The 17,669-nt window shown below is 39.5% G+C and overlaps 1 protein-coding gene across 5 annotated transcripts; it reads right to left on the bottom strand.

The window, feature by feature from the left end:
* Positions 1 to 225: 225 nt before the first annotated feature.
* pkma (pyruvate kinase M1/2a) lies at positions 226 to 16,902 on the bottom strand. Of its 5 annotated transcripts, none has more exons than XM_030122963.1 (11): positions 16,751 to 16,902; positions 10,249 to 10,433; positions 9,950 to 10,041; positions 7,825 to 7,956; positions 7,549 to 7,735; positions 7,175 to 7,445; positions 5,851 to 6,001; positions 5,586 to 5,738; positions 3,512 to 3,678; positions 1,617 to 1,798; positions 226 to 1,474 (listed from the first exon to the last, which is right to left on the bottom strand). In XM_030122963.1, exons 1-11 carry the CDS (start codon positions 16,780 to 16,782, stop codon positions 1,368 to 1,370), a joined length of 1,659 nt encoding a protein of 552 aa, XP_029978823.1. In that variant the 5' UTR covers positions 16,783 to 16,902; the 3' UTR covers positions 226 to 1,367. The 5 variants fall into 5 exon arrangements, with proteins under 5 accessions (XP_029978823.1, XP_029978815.1, XP_029978833.1 ...); XM_030122955.1 differs by lacking the exon at positions 16,751 to 16,902 and adding an exon at positions 16,219 to 16,277; XM_030122973.1 differs by lacking the exon at positions 16,751 to 16,902 and adding an exon at positions 15,198 to 15,339.
* Between the last annotated feature and the right edge of the window lie 767 nt (positions 16,903 to 17,669).

Raw genomic sequence — 17,669 nt, 5'->3', positions numbered from 1 at the left:
AGATTGGGACAAGGGCTGTGAGAATGGGATGACAAACTCCAGAGTTTATTAGTTCTGTAGTATTTGTTTAGCTACAATCAGGTTAATGTCCTCTTAAAATGTGTACCACAATTTTTTTTAATACTTATGTTTAAGTAGCAGTAAACACTTGTGAAACATTATTTGCAACAAAAATGAGAATAGCTTGTATTTAATATAATTATTAAGCAAAAAGTAGGCAGGATAAACGTGGTGCTCATCTCTTTTATTGATGGAAATCCAGTCTAATAGGACAGCTCAGTACACCAGCTAAACATTATATTACCCCTTTACATTTAGTTCATACACTCAAGCGTTACAGTCAAAAGCATGTTAGACACAAAAAGACATCTACAGCGGGTCAGCAACACAAAGGAAACAGACAAGTGCACAGAGCTTCATCCCTGCTTGAATCCGCTGTGAGAAAACCCTGAAAGTGCTCATTCATATCAGTCAATTTCAGTGAACCATACAGGATTCGTAAATTCCAACCTAGATATGATCCAAATTCAAATAAATGTAAAGGCTTTATGACACATCTAACAACACAAATACAGTAACTGGCTCAAACACCTCTTTAAGTGGACATCCAAAACTGTTTCTCTATAGTTAGACAAAATATAAGTAGCATTGGATGTCCCACAGACATTTCACCATCCGAGAGTCAAGTAATAATATAGAATGTAACATTGTCTGGAGTAGATCAGGAGTGCAACACTCAGATACACTTAAATACAGTGAAAGCTGGCATTAAGAGAGGACACTTTAGACAGACTGCACTACAAAAAGGCTGGTTTGGGTGGAGAGGTGGAGCTGAGGCTGAGCTGTCGGAGGAGCCCTTTGATTGCGGATGCCAGTGTTTGTTCGCTAAATCGGCAGAGGGGTTTGATTAGTACATCTGTTCCGGTACTCAGGGTGCTCTGTCGTCGTCGTCAGCCTGAAACCGCCACCTCCCCCACCTAAACAGAGCCAGTATGCGCATGCACACAGACCAGGATTCACTCTTATAATACAGGTGTCTGAGTGAATAAATACAGCAGTTTCTGGTCAGGGTGTTTTAATTCTGAGGCCCTGAAGACTGGTCTGATTGAGAACCAACGTGAAAGGAATGGAGACGGTGTGGAGTTATACAGAACAAACCTCCACTTCACCCAAAACTCTCGGGCCAAGGAGGCTATACTCTATTCTTACACTTTTTTTTGTTTTTAATTTCAGTTATGCTAAGTTGTTCAAAGGTTGAGTCTGTGAACATGAAACTAGGGAAAGGGCTGTAGAGTAGAGTGTGTGATGAAGGGCTATGAAAGATAGATGAAGGTGAAGGGAGAAAGCAGAGCAGCCCCGTTGGCTTTTCAGGCCACCAGAACCACACGCATGGTATTGGTGTAACCGGAGCCTGGACGCCAGCCCGTCAAAACGATCACCACATCTCCCTCCTTAAAGAAGCCTCGGACCTTGCCTGGAAGGGAAACGTTAAGTTGCAAGTTAGACACTTCAGTGTGGCATGGAATTTATTGTTTAATCACTAAAAATATGAACTTTGTCTTATGTTCAACTAGATGTGACACACCAGATTTAAAGCAAAAGACTTTTAGATTTACCCATATCCATGGCAAAGTTGACACGCATGTCGACATCCTCTGCCCACACATCGTGGGCAGGCTTGGTGTACAGGACTGGGAAGATGCCGCGGTACAGGTGGGCTTGGCGAGCTGTCTGGGCGTTACGGGTGACAGCGAGGATGGGGGCACGGGGCCTGTACCTGGAAATCAGGTGGGCAGACCTGCATGTGCAAACAGAGACAAATGACTAAAAATACGAGACCACAACATTCATATCACATTTCTATTGCAGCATGAGGTATTTTATATTAAACTAATAACTGCAACAGAATGACAATTTAATTATGATATGAAGGAAAATAGAGCCATTTCACTGATTAACTAGAAAGTGATTCTTTCCTCAAGACTGAAGAATCCAAAATCAATCTAATTTAAGTCTTTATGTTAACTGACTATCTGTTATTATGGTAGAACATTGAACATGTAAATAACAGATTAGAGAAACACTTTCATAAGCAGAATATGAAGGTGGATGCAATCAAAATTTCTGCATGCAGATTAATTTTCAGTATGTACATTCATGACATTTTGCAAAATTCAAAAATTCCGAATTAAAATCCATCTCTACATGCATTGTCAGACATATTGGCTAATTTAGATGTCTCTGCTTCAAGTGAGTTATGCTGCAACTTTACTGAACCCTACTACTGTCATCAAGTAGAGCTAGTAAATGCCCTGTCAGTCTTGAGAGATCTACTCAGTAAAAAAAATAAACATTTTGGCAACAGGGTGTGCGGTCTATCACTGTTACTACATAGATTACATCACGCACTTTGATTTATGATTCCATTTAACTAGTGTACTGTAGGAGATGCCAACTTGGAAACCAATGCTTGATTACTTTATAATGCTTCAGGCATTGTTGGGGAGTAAGCATGTAATCAATGGCACTTAAGTGTAAAAATAGTTTAAACCAGAGAGCTTTCAATATAATTACTGATGAAAAAGTTCAATCGTAGGCACAATGTGGAGAGCCAAATATTCCCAGTGTCATGACAGTTTTGGTGTAAAGCACTAATGTTTATTAAATTTCAAGTATTGAGAGCCTTGCATTCTTCTAGTAAGACGAAACACCGCATTAAATAGAATATTGTTAAATGGCATCACTACCCTCATGAAGCATTTTGCAAGTGCTGACATTTTGGCAAATGCATAATAAAATCATGCGGAGGCTATACACCCCATTCTCACTCTTGCAACCTGAAAGAACCTAACCTTCACCCTCAGACACACACACCACAACATGTAAAAATCAAAGCAGCCTTGGGAGCACATTTGCTGAAGGGGGAAGAATTTGGGGCTGGCACATTTGGGAACACCTTACCTTCCGGACTCTTTGCATCTGATTTTCTTCTTTCTTACCTCCCAGTTTTGGTGAGGACAATAATGGCACTAGCACAGCACTTGAAGGATGACTCGACAGCTCCCACAGCCACAGCCTCTGAGGGGTCTCTGGTAAGTTGGGAGTGCCTCCTGAGCTCCTCAAACAGCTGTCTGTGGAAGGTGGCTGCCTCGGCCTCTCGTGCTATCTAAGCACCAAGGGACCGTGAAGGAAGGGTGAGGGGGTTACTCTCAGCCACACACCCCCTCTACAGCACACCAAGTCATTCACACCACTGGCAACAGCTGGCAAATGTTATCTAAACTCTTGGTGAAGATGTATAGGGTTAAGACAACTCAAAGCATATCAAATACAAATGGTCAAAAGACAGACCATTTTCCAGAGGGGGATTTGGGAAGCAATCACAAATCCACCAGTAGTATAAGTAAGGTTTGCCAAACTGTTTACCTGCTGAGCTAAACCCTGTCTTTCCCTACACTCCCTTTTGGAATCTATTAAAATGGTGGAGTTCTCCTGGTGAAGACCTGCCTACCTTCCAGAGCCAGTGAGCACAATTATTGCTGAGGCTAAGCTCTTAAAGGATGCTTCGACAGCGCCGATTGCAATGGCCTCAGCGGGGTCTTTGCAGTGCGGCGTGGAGCGACGCAGGTCCTCAAACACCTGCCGATGGAACATGGCTGCCTCGGCTTCACGAGCAATCTGGCACAAGTGAGGGCGGGATGCATTGAGCACAGGCATTCCCACAACAGGCATACACAGATGCAAAATGTGGAAATGACAGGAATAAAGGAGACATGAAACAGAGAGACAATGTTAGAGACAACAGACATACAGAGGGTGAAAGAAAAGTGAAATGGTGGACATGACAATGAGGACGAAGTTTAGGTGTGAGGTTAGTGTGGGAGACAGGGAAACATTAAAATTAAAATATATCCAAGAATTAACCAACCTCAAGAAAAAAATATTTGCAAGATACAAAACCAGAACAACAATACTGAGCTACATACATTAAAAAAATACAGTAACTTTTAGAACCCGGAAAAACTGATTCAAGTCACCAGGGAGATGAAAACAGAAGACATTACAAATGTCACACACTGCACACAAAGGTGACAAACAGAGTAAGAGAATAAGACAAGTCTTAAGAAGACCGAAGTAAATGAAAGAAGATGATGGCACACAAAAGCTTACAAAGTTTTAGTTAATGAGTAGTTATTTCTGCTAGGCAGTGGTTTATCTTTTAAATACACCAGTGTAGTAGAGATTTACCAACAGAGTACAACAATGCACCTGAAGAATAAGGTCAGCAAACTCAAAGGCAGACGTTACACACTGCTGAGTCACTCTGTTATCTGCATAGCGGTGCAAAGGCAGAGTGAAGCCAAAAAAGGGTCGAACAATGAGAAAAACACAGGCTGAAGCTCTGGCTGCATTATCATCCATGGAAGTCTTTCAAAGCGTGACACTGATGCAAACATTTAGCCAAGGGTAGTCTACTTGTCTATCCCTGACTTCTAAATACAACACATGCAGGCGGGGGGGAGTACATGTTTGGCCTTTTCTTTTATCCATTAGTCATGTTAATCAATCATATAAATCATTAATAATGTTAATATTATTATTCAAAAAAATTAAGACATGCAAAGGTTACTGCACATATTCCTTGATTTAAATGTGATTTGAGGCCAAAATGTGCAGAATCAGAAAATTGCCAACTTTGATATGAATTAGTTCACGTAAACTGCAACCAGGGTTCCTACAGGTTTCTACAAATTAAATTTAAGACTTTTTAAGACTACTTAGAACAGAATTTAATGCCCATTTCACGGCCATACTGGCAAAAATTTGTAACTCCTAGAATTTAGGAAAATGTATTTATTTACTCCAACGCCTTGATTCCCATCGATCTGTGCCATTTCCCACCGGGGGCTGCAAAGTTATCAATAATTAGTTCCTAATTTCAATATAAATTGTCAGGTTGGAACTGAGTATACTAATGTTACTTTCACATTTAAACACAATACAGTGAACAAGTTTATGGCAACATAACTTAAGACCTACCATATGCAATTTAATACCTTTTAAAAACTTTTTTAAGGTATTAAATGCAGATTTGTAAATTCAAGACTTTTTCAGACCCCCTGGGAACCCTGTGCAACAGTCTAGGTGAACTTTTGTCCAACATTTAATTTTTGTTAGTATATATTTTCACAGGACCACTGTGTATCCACTCACACCAGGAGAACTGGAACTGAGCACAATACATTTAAACTGGCTGCTTAGTGGATGGGTAAATAAACAATGATGACCACACACTGTTATAGTACTGAGAGCTCATGAAGGAGCTCATATTTGGCCAAATGTAAAAAAGGCGTAAAAGAGTTACAGTGCGACAGTGAAACATCACAGACATGTTCAGGAAAATAAAAAAATAAACAAAACAGAAAAGAAAAAGGTGACCTGCCAGTTGCCGGAAATTGTTTTACGGTGAAAAGTTTCATAATTTTTAAAAAAAGAAATCATGGAAAAATCCAACTTCTTAATTGTGTAGTCATTAAAATAAATCCTTAAATCTTTACAATGTTAATTAATGTCCATTAACTCACCATGTGTTGTGTGCGTACTGCCTCCAGAGGATAGTCTCCCTTGGCAGTCTCTCCGCTCAGCATGATGCAGTCCGCTCCATCCAACACAGCGTTGGCGACATCACTGCCCTCTGCACGGGTGGGTCTGGGCTTCTTGATCATGCTCTCCAACATCTGAATGGTGTTTATGATGAGTATTCAGGGAATGAAATTAACAAACCTCTACATAAAAGTTCCTTGCATCATGAAAAATAGCTTACAATATATCTTTTCACTGTTAACTGACCTGAGTGGCACATGTAATTGGCTTTCCAGCTCTGTTGCAGCGACCAATCATCATCTTCTGGGCTAGGAAGACCTTTTCTGTTGGGATCTCAATACCCAGATCACCACGGGCAACCATGATACCATCACTAGCCTCCATGATCTCATCAAACCTGCCAAAAACAAAAGAGACATCAGTCTTTGGACCTCTCCTTCTCATTTTTCTATATCCATAATATCATTCTAAACGTTTCCAATGCTAATTTTCATTTTTATGCAGATGCCAGTCATTTATACCTCAGCATCCACACCCAGGCACTTTTAATGTTGTTCAATCAAAATCTTATGATTTAAAACTGGTTTTGAAATAATCCAAAACAAAATTTAAGATATTTTCAAAAGCCAAGTCAAAGCTATTGGACCCTCCTTTAAACACCACTTCTCATGGCCATCAAATTGAGTGAGTATCTGAGTATAGATACCTTAGTATTTTAATAGATGATTCCCTGTCTTTCACCCATCAAGTATAGCCACTTTTAAGGAGACTAAAGCTAAAACTGAGTTTCTATTTTAGGATAAAATCTTACCTTTCTTATGAGGCTAAAGAGACTTGTTGCTGTCACTTTTATGTCTGTGCTTGATTATGGGGACATTATTTATACTGTTTATCATCACACTCATCACCACCACACAGGACATTCCATTAAAAAAAGGAAAAAAAAAAAAAAAAGCATCTGAAAAACTGTTGCAACACGATGTTTCTAATATAGGCAATTATTTAATAAAAAAAAAAAAAAAAAACAAAAAACAAAACTTGTACTTTCCTGGGTCTCGGGAGTTTAAGGAACGTTGTTGTGTACTTTTAGTACCTTTTAGATTATTGATGGTGTTTTATATGCGTCTATCAAGTTTAATGTTTTATGTATGGGTTTAGAACTGAATTTTACTATATGTTGTATGTACATATTTTAGTGTGGATGTATGGATTAAATCTTTGTAATTTCTGCTGCGGCTGTCTTGGCCAGGACACTCTTGCAAAAGAGATTTTTTTAATCTCAAGTTCTTTTCTCCTGGTTAAATAAAGGATAATAAATAAATAAATAAATAAGATAATAAATGACAATGCATTTGAATCACCTAGAACAGCAATCACTTAGAAATCTTCAAACTTATAATTTGAATTTGGTTTAATGTGTAAGAGTTATGAAAGAGGTGGTATACAGAGTATATCCCACGATGTACCATAAGTGACGATCATAGCTTTGGGCCAGGAGGGCACAGAATGACCCAATTATTCACACCAAAAAAAGAACATCCTATATACAGAAACTGCTTCTTCCACACACCTGCGCACACCCTCATGATTCTCAAGTTTGCTGATGATCTTGATGTCTTTTCCCTTCTCTCCCAGCACTGCTCTGACAGCATGTACGTCTGCTGCTTTACGAATGAAGGAAGCGAAAACCATGTCAACTCCCTGCTGCACTCCAAACTGCAGGTCCTTGATGTCCTTTTCTGAAACAGCAGGCAGGTCCACAGCTGCCCCGGGGAGGTTCACTCCCTTTTTGCTGCCCAGGGTGCCACCATTCTCGATCTCGCACATGAGGAAATCAGAACCTTTGACAAAGGGATATGATAAAACATTCATTCAGCATCAGTTACAGTCAACCTTAAAAGGCCGTCATTTAATTTCAGCTTTTTTGACTACTCCTCCACTCACCAATCTCCTTGACCTGCAGGGAAATGAGTCCGTCATCAATGTAGATCTTGCTGCCAATCTCCACCACATTGGTAATGTTCTTGTAGTCGAGCCACAGGATCTCTTCACCACAGTTATCCTGATAAGCGTCATCCAGGGTTAACTTGATCATGTTACCTTTCTTCAGCTCCACCTCAGCTGTGCCACTCTGTCGAAACACACACAGATTAAACCTGGTTTTCATGTAAATGCTTCCTAATGAACAACAATAACCAAAAGAGGGACAATTAAACCCACTCCCTGGATGAGGCCTGTCCTGATCTCCGGTCCCTTGGTGTCCAGGGCAATGCCAATAGGTCTGTACTGGATGCTGCCAGGCTCGAAACTTTCACACGCCTCACGTATATTCTTGATAGTCTCTGAGTGATACTAGAGAAAGGGAAAGGACTGTGAGGAAATTATCTACAGCAAAAAGCCACTTCAGTATCAGCTGGTCAAAAAAGCAAAACTATTAATTTTGCTGAAACCTGTGACCTTCAAGTACTTTTTCCGATCCAGTTTTCTACAACAGCAATGTAACAAATCACAATGTACCACTGTTTAAAAAAAACCTCAACTTATCTAGTAAAAATTAATTGTTAGGTCATTATTCCCACTATGTCAATCAGTTTTTTGGAACTTTGGCCCACATGTTAGTATACTTCATAAAACAGACCATTTCCTTTGTAGGAAACATTTAGCTATACAAATGTAGAGAGCAATAAACCGAGTGACACTTTAGTCCACAGATCAGAAATATGTGAACATGCCATGACAAGTATGTGCCCTTGAGCACAGGTCTGATCATACATCCTGGCAAAGATAATGCAGTTTCCCACAGGGGGTCCTCATGACTCATGTCAGACATTTAGAACAGAGAATATATGCAGATATATTTCCCCTCTGGGAATGCTGCTGTATATAATCTTTCCCAATGCCAAACACTATATTATTATTGAAGGGTGTTTTTGTGGGCAGTGCTAGTGGTGTTTGGTGAAGTGGCCCTCTTTGATGACTAAGTGCAAAAATTGCTGCAATGAAGCAGTTTAAATTAGATAAGTCAACTTTTTATTTGTACCCTAATGTTAAAGAATCATAATTTTTTGCCATGTTACGCAGGCTAGAAATCATGTTGCATGTTTTTTGCAGCTCTGAGGTCAACTGACCGCACATGGCTTACACTGCCGATCTGGTAAACAGAGCTTTCAGTAATAACTTAAGTGGTGGGTAATCACATTGGCTGCCTTTCCTTTAGTGACAAGCTGAATTACACTTCACTATGACAGCACACAACCCAGGGTAGCTTAACTGCCTGCAAAAAGAAGACATCATCAGCATTTTTACTAAAGGTGACAGAATCTTACCTACTGTAACACAGGCTACTAATGTGTTTTATGCTCAAAGCTATGGGGTGAATTTAGAGCAGGTGACTAAACAGATCAAGCTCCATAAATGTATAACTCAGACTCTGTAAGCTACGAAGTGAAACTGCAGTTAATGTTCAGATACACAGAGGGCTATCATTTCTTTCAAACAAGAATATGAAATGTGACTTTCTGGATTCTCCACATACTCTACTTTCCACTTCTCGCTTTGGTTAAAAGTGGACTGACCTTGGGATTGGTGTGTGTACACTTAGGTGTGCTGCCTGCTGATGAGATAAAGGCAGGGCAGGAAATTACACATGACGTATTCTTAGTTTCCCCAATTGTACTGAATTATCTATATGACCCTTTTCATACACCTATATAACTAGACACGTCTGCATGAATCACATCTGGTGTTTGGTGGTTCAGACTCATTAACCTCTCCCTAAATGAAGAATGGCACTGGTATGAAGGGATATAATTCCAGATGACTAGTTTTTTCTCTAGCTGTTGTTTAAAGGAATTAAGAACAGGCAGTGTAAGAAGATTTGCCTCTGGAACCATGTTGGGTTTGGCTTTGCTTTTCTTTATTGTATGCATAACAACCAAAGATGTGTTTTTAGGAAAGACTTGCAGCCTGTCTACAGGCAAGTCCACCCCAAAGCTACTCTATTATTTGTATACGTGGGAGGTCAACTGCAGTTCAATGCAAACTTCTACCTTGCTCTTTATAAGCAGTGTTTACTTTCTATGTTCACCAGTTACATTGCAAAAACTTTCAACAATACTACTTGAAAAGCTAACAAAGCTAGACATACAGAAATTAATAAAATACTGTAAATGGCCATATAATGCCATAAAGCTCAACACACCAAGAAACAGCCTTTCTGTGATAAAGCACAGAATCATGTTTGATATAAATTATCAGCAGAGTTTAAGCGTGACATTTAACAATAAGGCAAGATACTTACTGTACATTTCCTTAACACAGAACAAAGAGATGTGAAAAGACCCACCTCGTGTGATCCATGGGAAAAGTTCAAGCGAGCAATGTTCATTCCAGACTTGATCATCTCCTTCAGCATGTCAACAGAACGGGAAGCTGGTCCTGAAGAAAAGAAAATCTAGTGTAACTACTTTAACAGCTTTTGTTGTTTTGGTAATATGATTGGGCAGTTCATTGAGTACCATGTAATGATCATGCAGTATTTATGTTTAAATCAATTATACTGAACAGAAACCTTGAGTATTAAATAAATTCTTAAAGAAGTGTGAAACAGTGTGTATGTGTTTGTTTGGAGAAGTGTTGACCAACCGATGGTGCAGATGATGCCGGTGTTGCGTGCAGTGGTGGGCTCAGAGTCAATGTCCAGCAGGCACATGTGTTCCAGGAAAGTGTCTGCCATAGCAGCATTCAGCTGCTGTGTCTGGATGAAGGCAGAGCCCATGTCTGCAGACTTTGACTGAGGCATGGCGATCACTGGGGCAACTGGAGTAGCGCTGCAGGAAATATGGAGGACAATGAAGTTCGTTTAGAGGACACAGCAATGACCAAAAGCAAGTCAGTGTTCCTATCATCGCAGCACAGTATAAACATGCACTACAATAGATGGAAAACACAGATATTTCATGATTCCTGCATGATTTCCCCTGTACTTCATACTGAAGAGTTGAGCAATACATTTTATTGAGCTACCATTGCATTGTACATTCTGTTCTCCCCACCCACTTCCCCCTGAGTCACCAATAGCAACAGCATCATAAGATTCATCTAGAGGAATTACCAAGCTTTCATCATGACAATTTCAACAGTTCTTTTTCTTGCAAAAGATGAATAAACTGTATATCTATGCATGGTTTTTTAAAAGAGATATTCTGTCAAATTCATGACAAAATGTACAGATGGCTGCCTTGCCTCAGCCACTTCCCGTTTTTCCTTCAATGACAGGACTATGAGCGGTACTGGAAGTACTATGTCCACTCTGCAACCTGACATGAGGCATGTTTCAACAAACAACCAATGCGGTTGGTGTATTTAAGCAAGGTGTAGCATGGTTACTCCATAATGATGAGGAATGCCTGGATTGCTGCAGCAGCTGCCAGTGCTTTGGTTGCTGTGGTTACATAACTAAACCAGAGCAGATTCTGCTCCTGCAAAAATGAATGGTTGAGCAGTGATTCTGGGAAAAAAATATGGAGTAAAAACAGTAGTGTGACACAGCTCTCAATTCATAAGATAATAAAATGCCATATTTCTTGCAGATAATGATAAAAAATGCCAAATCATCGGATAAAACGGTTAAAGAAGTGCTTGCTTAAATAATTATCACAACACTTATAAATTAGGTAATTCAGACACAGTTGTCTGGTACTGCATTACACAGACAATACTGATGCATTGAACTATAAAGACTGCATACAGCAAATTAAAAACTTTATAATGGTTCAAGATGCAATACGATACAACTGAATGAATCAGGTATATATTATAACTAAAGTTCTAAATATAATGTAACAACCTTACACTAACAGCAATCCAAAAAAACACCCAGTGTGGAGATTATTTTCTCCTGTTATAAATTATACATTCACAACCACTCTCACTGAAGACTCATCAGTGAAACAGCTAAAAAAAAATATAAAAATTTTGGAAATGTATTGATGGCTGCAACAGTTGTAGCTTTAACAGAACATACAAAAATGATAGCTTCCCCAAAGGAAAATATGATAAATATCAACCTTCTTCAAAACTAGTGGTCTGCTTTACTCTGATTCATCACATCCTCATTACTAATACAACACAGTGGGGGATTTTCCAGGCAGAACAGCTACACCAACAGGCTTCCTGAGCAGCGGCTTCTGACTGATGATGTAACACTTCAGTCTGTGAGGCAGACCAATGCCAGGCCAGACATGTACGTGAGCTCCATCACATCTCACTACTGCAGTGCACACAACCATGAAGAGTCTAGAGGCAGACGGCTGAGTGGGCTGAACCACTGGGAAAAACTGCAGAGGGGCTGAAGGATCAAATTCACCACACAACATGGCTAGTTCTGAACACTGCTGCTATGTAGTATGTATTTTACAAACATGCTTTGTGATACTTCTCCTTTTCTCCATTTTCACGTTCAGTCAGGTTTACACTTGCACAACATCTTGTATGAATTGTTTCACCTCTTTCTTTTAGCATTTTTCCAAAGCTTATTGTGCATCAAAGCAATGAATGTCATTTCACCGAGTCATTACATGGGGTTCCAGTTTCAATAGCCTGTAAATTTATCTTTTGAATGAAGTGTTATCATCCAACACCAGTGACCTCTAATACTGCCTGTACTCTCAAGCGATGTGCCAATTTTAACCTGTCAATATGTACAGACTGATAAAAAACAAATTCATTAAACAGATAGTAACTACTTTTTGTCAAGTGTGAGGTGTTGTTTTCTCCAGTTAGTCAACTTCTTCCCATTATGGAATGACAAATTTGTCATTTTAGTAAGTCTGACCCTAGCATGGCCACTAAGCAGCTGTCACAGGCCAACAGAGGCCAAAGTAACCCTGACACAATTGCAGGCCTAACTTTAGAGCATCAATAATCCCTTCCAATCCCTTCGCAGCACATTTACCTTTGCAACATATTCTTTCATTAACAATTTCTGTCATAAACATCAGGTTTTTCTAAAATTACCTAATTATTTATCTCTAAAATATCAGCAGTGGTTATAGTGCTCCTACAAGGATGGTATGGCATGACATGACATTCTGTGTCATGTCCTATGGATATGACATAACACTGGGTTAATCCATGCTGGCTCACAGAGACGATGGTTTCAATCACTCACACTCACTTAACCAAGACTCCATTATCAGGTAACACTACATACCCCAAGTAGATCCTCCTGTTCCTCCTGGGGACAAACCGGCATGTAGCAGCCACTGACCTCCACAGCAGCCCCAGTGTGTTACAGCGTCCAGAGCTACTGTTCAACCTACTCCCCGCAACAGCAGTCCAACCAGTGACCACAGCAGTGTGTGTACATACATATGACACATTCAGACGCTCAAGAGTAAATCCCTTCGGTGCGGATAAAGGACATAGAGAGCAATGGATGTGACCACGGAAGTGCCATGATCTGATGCAGCGGACATACATGTGGCTTCCCCCGCAAAACACCACAGCAGTATGACGCAAATGCTACTACCAACCTCTGTCATACAACACCGTAGGGCTAAAAGCAGAATCGTGGCTAATAATAACACACAACATACAGAGTCTACTTGTATGAATAGATTCAGAATGTACTATGGTGCTTCCAGTATCCTGGGCTGTAAATGGTGTCTTTAAACTGTACCTTGCACTGTACAATGCATGGATTTAAATTCATGATTAGTACAGAACAGTGTGCATATGCACTGCATTTGCCAAACCATTTCTGAAAAGCACCTGACCCAAACCTTCTCTATAAAGTTTTGCTTATCCATTCAGGACAGCCTAAAGTGGGAAAAGAAAACCCATAATTGGTACTGTTCCAGACCATGACACTAGGAGCAGCGCCAGCAGTAATCAGTCCAGTCTGCTAAACTTCTAGGTTGTGGCTAAACAAACTTACCACAGCTACAAAATACTTCAGCATTTCACAACCATACCAACCAAAAGCTTCTCTTCAAGGGGAAGAACACCAATAATTCAAATTACAACTCAATTAAACATACTGGGGTTTTCAGTGGGTTTAGGTGCTGTGATGGCTTTTTGTTGTTACTTGCCTAAAAGAAAACATCAATTTTGCATAATTTTCAAGCATACAGGATTAGAATAGTAAGAAAACAGTGTATAGTAAAACACATCAGCTCAAATCCAATGTAACTGATATACTATAGCACATTTTCTCCCCAGTGTGGTAGAGAAATCTTGGCAGTTTTTCTGTTTCTTTAAAACTCATAGATGTTGCACCCATATTTTACAATGGTAAGTAAAATCCCATGTCTCTAATAAAGGTTCATATATCACTGAATCATGAGAACAATTTGGATTAACAGATTAATCTTAGAGATGTTCACCTTATGGGGATGGATGCTGCATATTAATGAGCAAATACTCATAACACAGCTGTTGTCTGAGTGGCTTCACATTAATAAACAGACATACAGTAAACACATACTTATGTCCAGCTAGCCCCACGACATTAGGACCTGACTTATCCTGTGGGACACACATTAATTCTATAACAGGGTCTTCAGCCAGGTAAGAAGTCATAATGGCAGTGTCTCTAGATACTCATTTCTTCCTTCCATCATGTTTTGGATAGAAGACATCACACAGAAATAGCACAGAATGACGATATACTGCACCATGCAGGCAAAGAGACAAATGAGCTCAACCTGAACTGGCAGGGTGAGGTCTGCCTTCTTGTCTGTATCCAGTGTCAACAAGGCATATTATGTAGCTCCCTGCAACAGACTACTGCAGTGAGGCTGCAACTGGTAGTGTATTAACGTTAAACAATGGTTATTTCCTCACTCGTAACCAGCTTTTGTAAAATATTCAATATTCATTTTTTGTTTGAAAATATTCACAGTTATATGGTGGCAGAAGACAATTTATTGTGCAAGGATAGCCTAGCTTTAGTGCATTTAACTGGGCACTATGCTAACAAATTACAGTACTGTTATAAAAATAGGGTAGTACCGTCGATGCGCTAAAGGTCACGTTCTCATCACTGCGTCACATTTTCCTGAGAAAGAAACATCACGGTGACGGACCAATAGGGGGTCGAGAAGACGGCGCGGCCACACCCACATCAGGAGGCAACAGGAAGCGATTTTTCCAACGTTCATGCATCACACTTAATTGAGTTATTTTACATCTAACAACTACATTTTACAATACAAGACGTTAGCAGCCAGTCACACGACTAAACTTCTTTGGTTTGCACTCAGTTTCCTTCAGTTTCTGAGCCAGTAAATTGAGTTAACAACGTAGTTAAAAATTGGCAAACGACACGTATTTGTCACCACACATTAAAAAAGCGCCGCTTGAAATCAACGTAAAATGGCGTATTCGTAGTACAACCATGAATTCACAGAAAACTCAAATGGTAAGCGCCGGTAGTCGACTGTTAACGTTACATTTCCGTACTTACCAGTTAGCAAAAATGTACAGCAATGACAAACAGGAAAATAAAAGTGCAGATATGTGGAGGCCCTGGTGTCATGCAGGTTGTAAGTCCTCCCCATGTGTTGGAGAGCTAACCAAGTGATACCCACCTGAAGTGAGGAGACGAGTGGCCGGACTGATGTAACTGCTGCTACACTAAGAGGAGCTCAAGGTGATCTCCACTGTCACGCTCTTCTCGGAACTACTTTCTAGGGATGCTGAAGCGTATCCATCCGAGAGAATATACGTAAATGTGAGCAAATACAGCACGAATAGTGGCTTGAAATTCCTATATGGACCACTATTTCAATCAATTATCTTACTGTGTAATGTTTATTGTTACAGTATCACTCCTATGAAATGACTAAAACTAACGCCAGCGCGGAAGGATATAGAGATACGCGATGGCAGTGCTTGGTGAACTTAAGGAGCCAATCAGAGAGCAAGAATGCGTCCGTAAAGCATGATATCTGACATGTGACCGGGCTTGGCATCTAGTAGTAGTCCTCTGAAATCCAGTTGAACTGCCACTATAACCATAAAATACTGGTTTGTACAGTATAACATCCTTTTATGTGACTTGAACCACCTGTCATTCTGTCAGTACGTTTTGAGTTACAATGCCGCACGAATGGGAACATCCGTCGGTTGCCGCAATGCTTCATGGGAAGCATCAAAACGCATGGTGTCACTTGTTCATTTGTTATATTCCGTGTTTTTGCTGTGTGACCCACAGCTTATTGTTTAGTCTGTGTACATACAGCATAAAGCTCTTTATACATCAGAACATGACAATTTTATGGAAATGCAATGCCGTCCTTTACATCCACAGACGCAATGGAAGATCTTTTCTGATACCCTGTTGCGTCATATTAAATACAATGGCGCCATCAAGTGTTCAAATATAGGAATAGACGTTTTCAAAATACTTGAATTACACTTGTAGCTAGATTTAACCATACACTGCCCAAATTTATTATATCAATTAAAATTATTTTCCGTCAAGCAGTTGCTAAATTAAGTGGAAACTTTAAACTGAAATATAGCGCATACATTCTAATTCTATCACCCATATGCAAGACATGAATTGTAGCCGCTACTGTTACTTCATTTCTGTATTTCTGTATTTGCATGTTTTGCTGTTGTTCAAAAGGACTCAACTGTGTTTTACGCATTTTCATGATGATTTGTATAATTCACAACAGTCTTGTTGAATATAATTTAGTTTTTAAATAACAGCAAATGAAATGGCCATCTTTTTAATTACACTGTAGTTTTTCCTATACAGACAGTAGATAGTTTGTTATCCTGGATGACTAATTTGCTTGCTTATATAATCAGCTCTGGTAAGGATATAATAATAATAATAATAATAATAATAATAATAATAATAATAATAATAATAATCATTTTAAATAGCGCTTTTTTTAAGTACTCAAAGACGCTTGGCATAGAAATACACTGATGAGACACAAATGGCAACCAATAATAGTTATTTTCAAATGACAACATTAACATTTTACATATGAGCAAATAATCTAACTAATGCACTTGTGAAAATATATGTAAAATAAATACTAGTGTTTCTCTAATCTTGGAATTTGCTGACCTTCCTGTGGCATGTCCTCCTGAGTCTATCCCTGACCTGTTCTTTTTTTCTTACCTGTTTGCAGCTACACTGCCTCCGCTACCCATGGTGCTGTCTCACTGAAAACTGACAGGGTCTGCCTGGACTGGACCCTTGTCACTAACCGAGGCCAATGGACACACCTGTCCAGGTGAGGCACAGAGCTCTAGTCTAGTTTCCCTGGTTGTCAGTCGGTAATAATGGTAACAGCTGAGCCACGAGGTACAGGAATATACTCAGCTAATTCTCAGAGATGAGATGAAGAGATAGGACACTCTAATACCACTGAACATATTATACAGCATGAGCACCTCGACTGCCCCCTTCACAAGAATAAAAGGGCAAACAAAAAGAGAAGCAAACAAACTGATTTTGGATGTCAGATACTGCATGTAGCCTCTACTTTCTTGTTAATTAAACTATACGTACTCTTTGGTCTGATATCAAGACATTTCTCCCACATTTTTACATACTTGAGTGTCCTTCAGTGCAGTTTATATTGTGATAAATATAAAGCCAGAAAGCTTCAGTTTTTTGTTACTTTCCTGAATGGAGCCACATATTGAACTGGAAGTTGGACTAAGAGCTGCCCCATTAATCTGTCCATTCTTAAGGTCAGGTATTAAATAGATACCTTGCGATAATGAGGGTAAATACTGATTAGCCTAAAGGCCTAATGACCATTGCACACATATGCACATAATACAATACATATACAAAACATAATGCAAAATACATATTCCTATTTGCATATAATTTGAAAACTGAGAGGGTTCAGTGCATTTATACATTAATTTACATTAATAAATTTCATTGCAGCCAAAACCACAAATTTACCATCAAGCATTTTTTTCCCTTTTTTTTCTTTTGCCCTTTCCTTCCTTCTTTTCTGTTGTTTTGGAAGGGATTTAGGCAAGACACAAAAGCACTCAACTCTCTGCCTGCAGCTGCCTCC

This window comes from Sphaeramia orbicularis, chromosome 3, assembly GCF_902148855.1.
Source record: "Sphaeramia orbicularis chromosome 3, fSphaOr1.1, whole genome shotgun sequence".
NCBI lineage: Eukaryota > Metazoa > Chordata > Actinopteri > Kurtiformes > Apogonidae > Sphaeramia > Sphaeramia orbicularis.
This window is presented reverse-complemented; position numbering and strand designations above follow the sequence as displayed.

Excerpts from the sequence above, each read along its gene's own strand:
- pkma (XM_030122938.1), bottom strand. The coding sequence starts at position 13,086 with ATGTATGTCCGCTGCATCAGATCATGGCACTTCCGTGGTCACATCCAT. Across the intron at positions 10,434-12,817 it reads AACAGGAGGATCTACTTGGG|CGCTACTCCAGTTGCCCCAG; the intron begins GTATGTAGTGTT and ends TATTTCCTGCAG. Across the intron at positions 1,475-1,616 it reads CAACTTTGCCATGGATATGG|GCAAGGTCCGAGGCTTCTTT; the intron begins GTAAATCTAAAA and ends TTTCCCTTCCAG.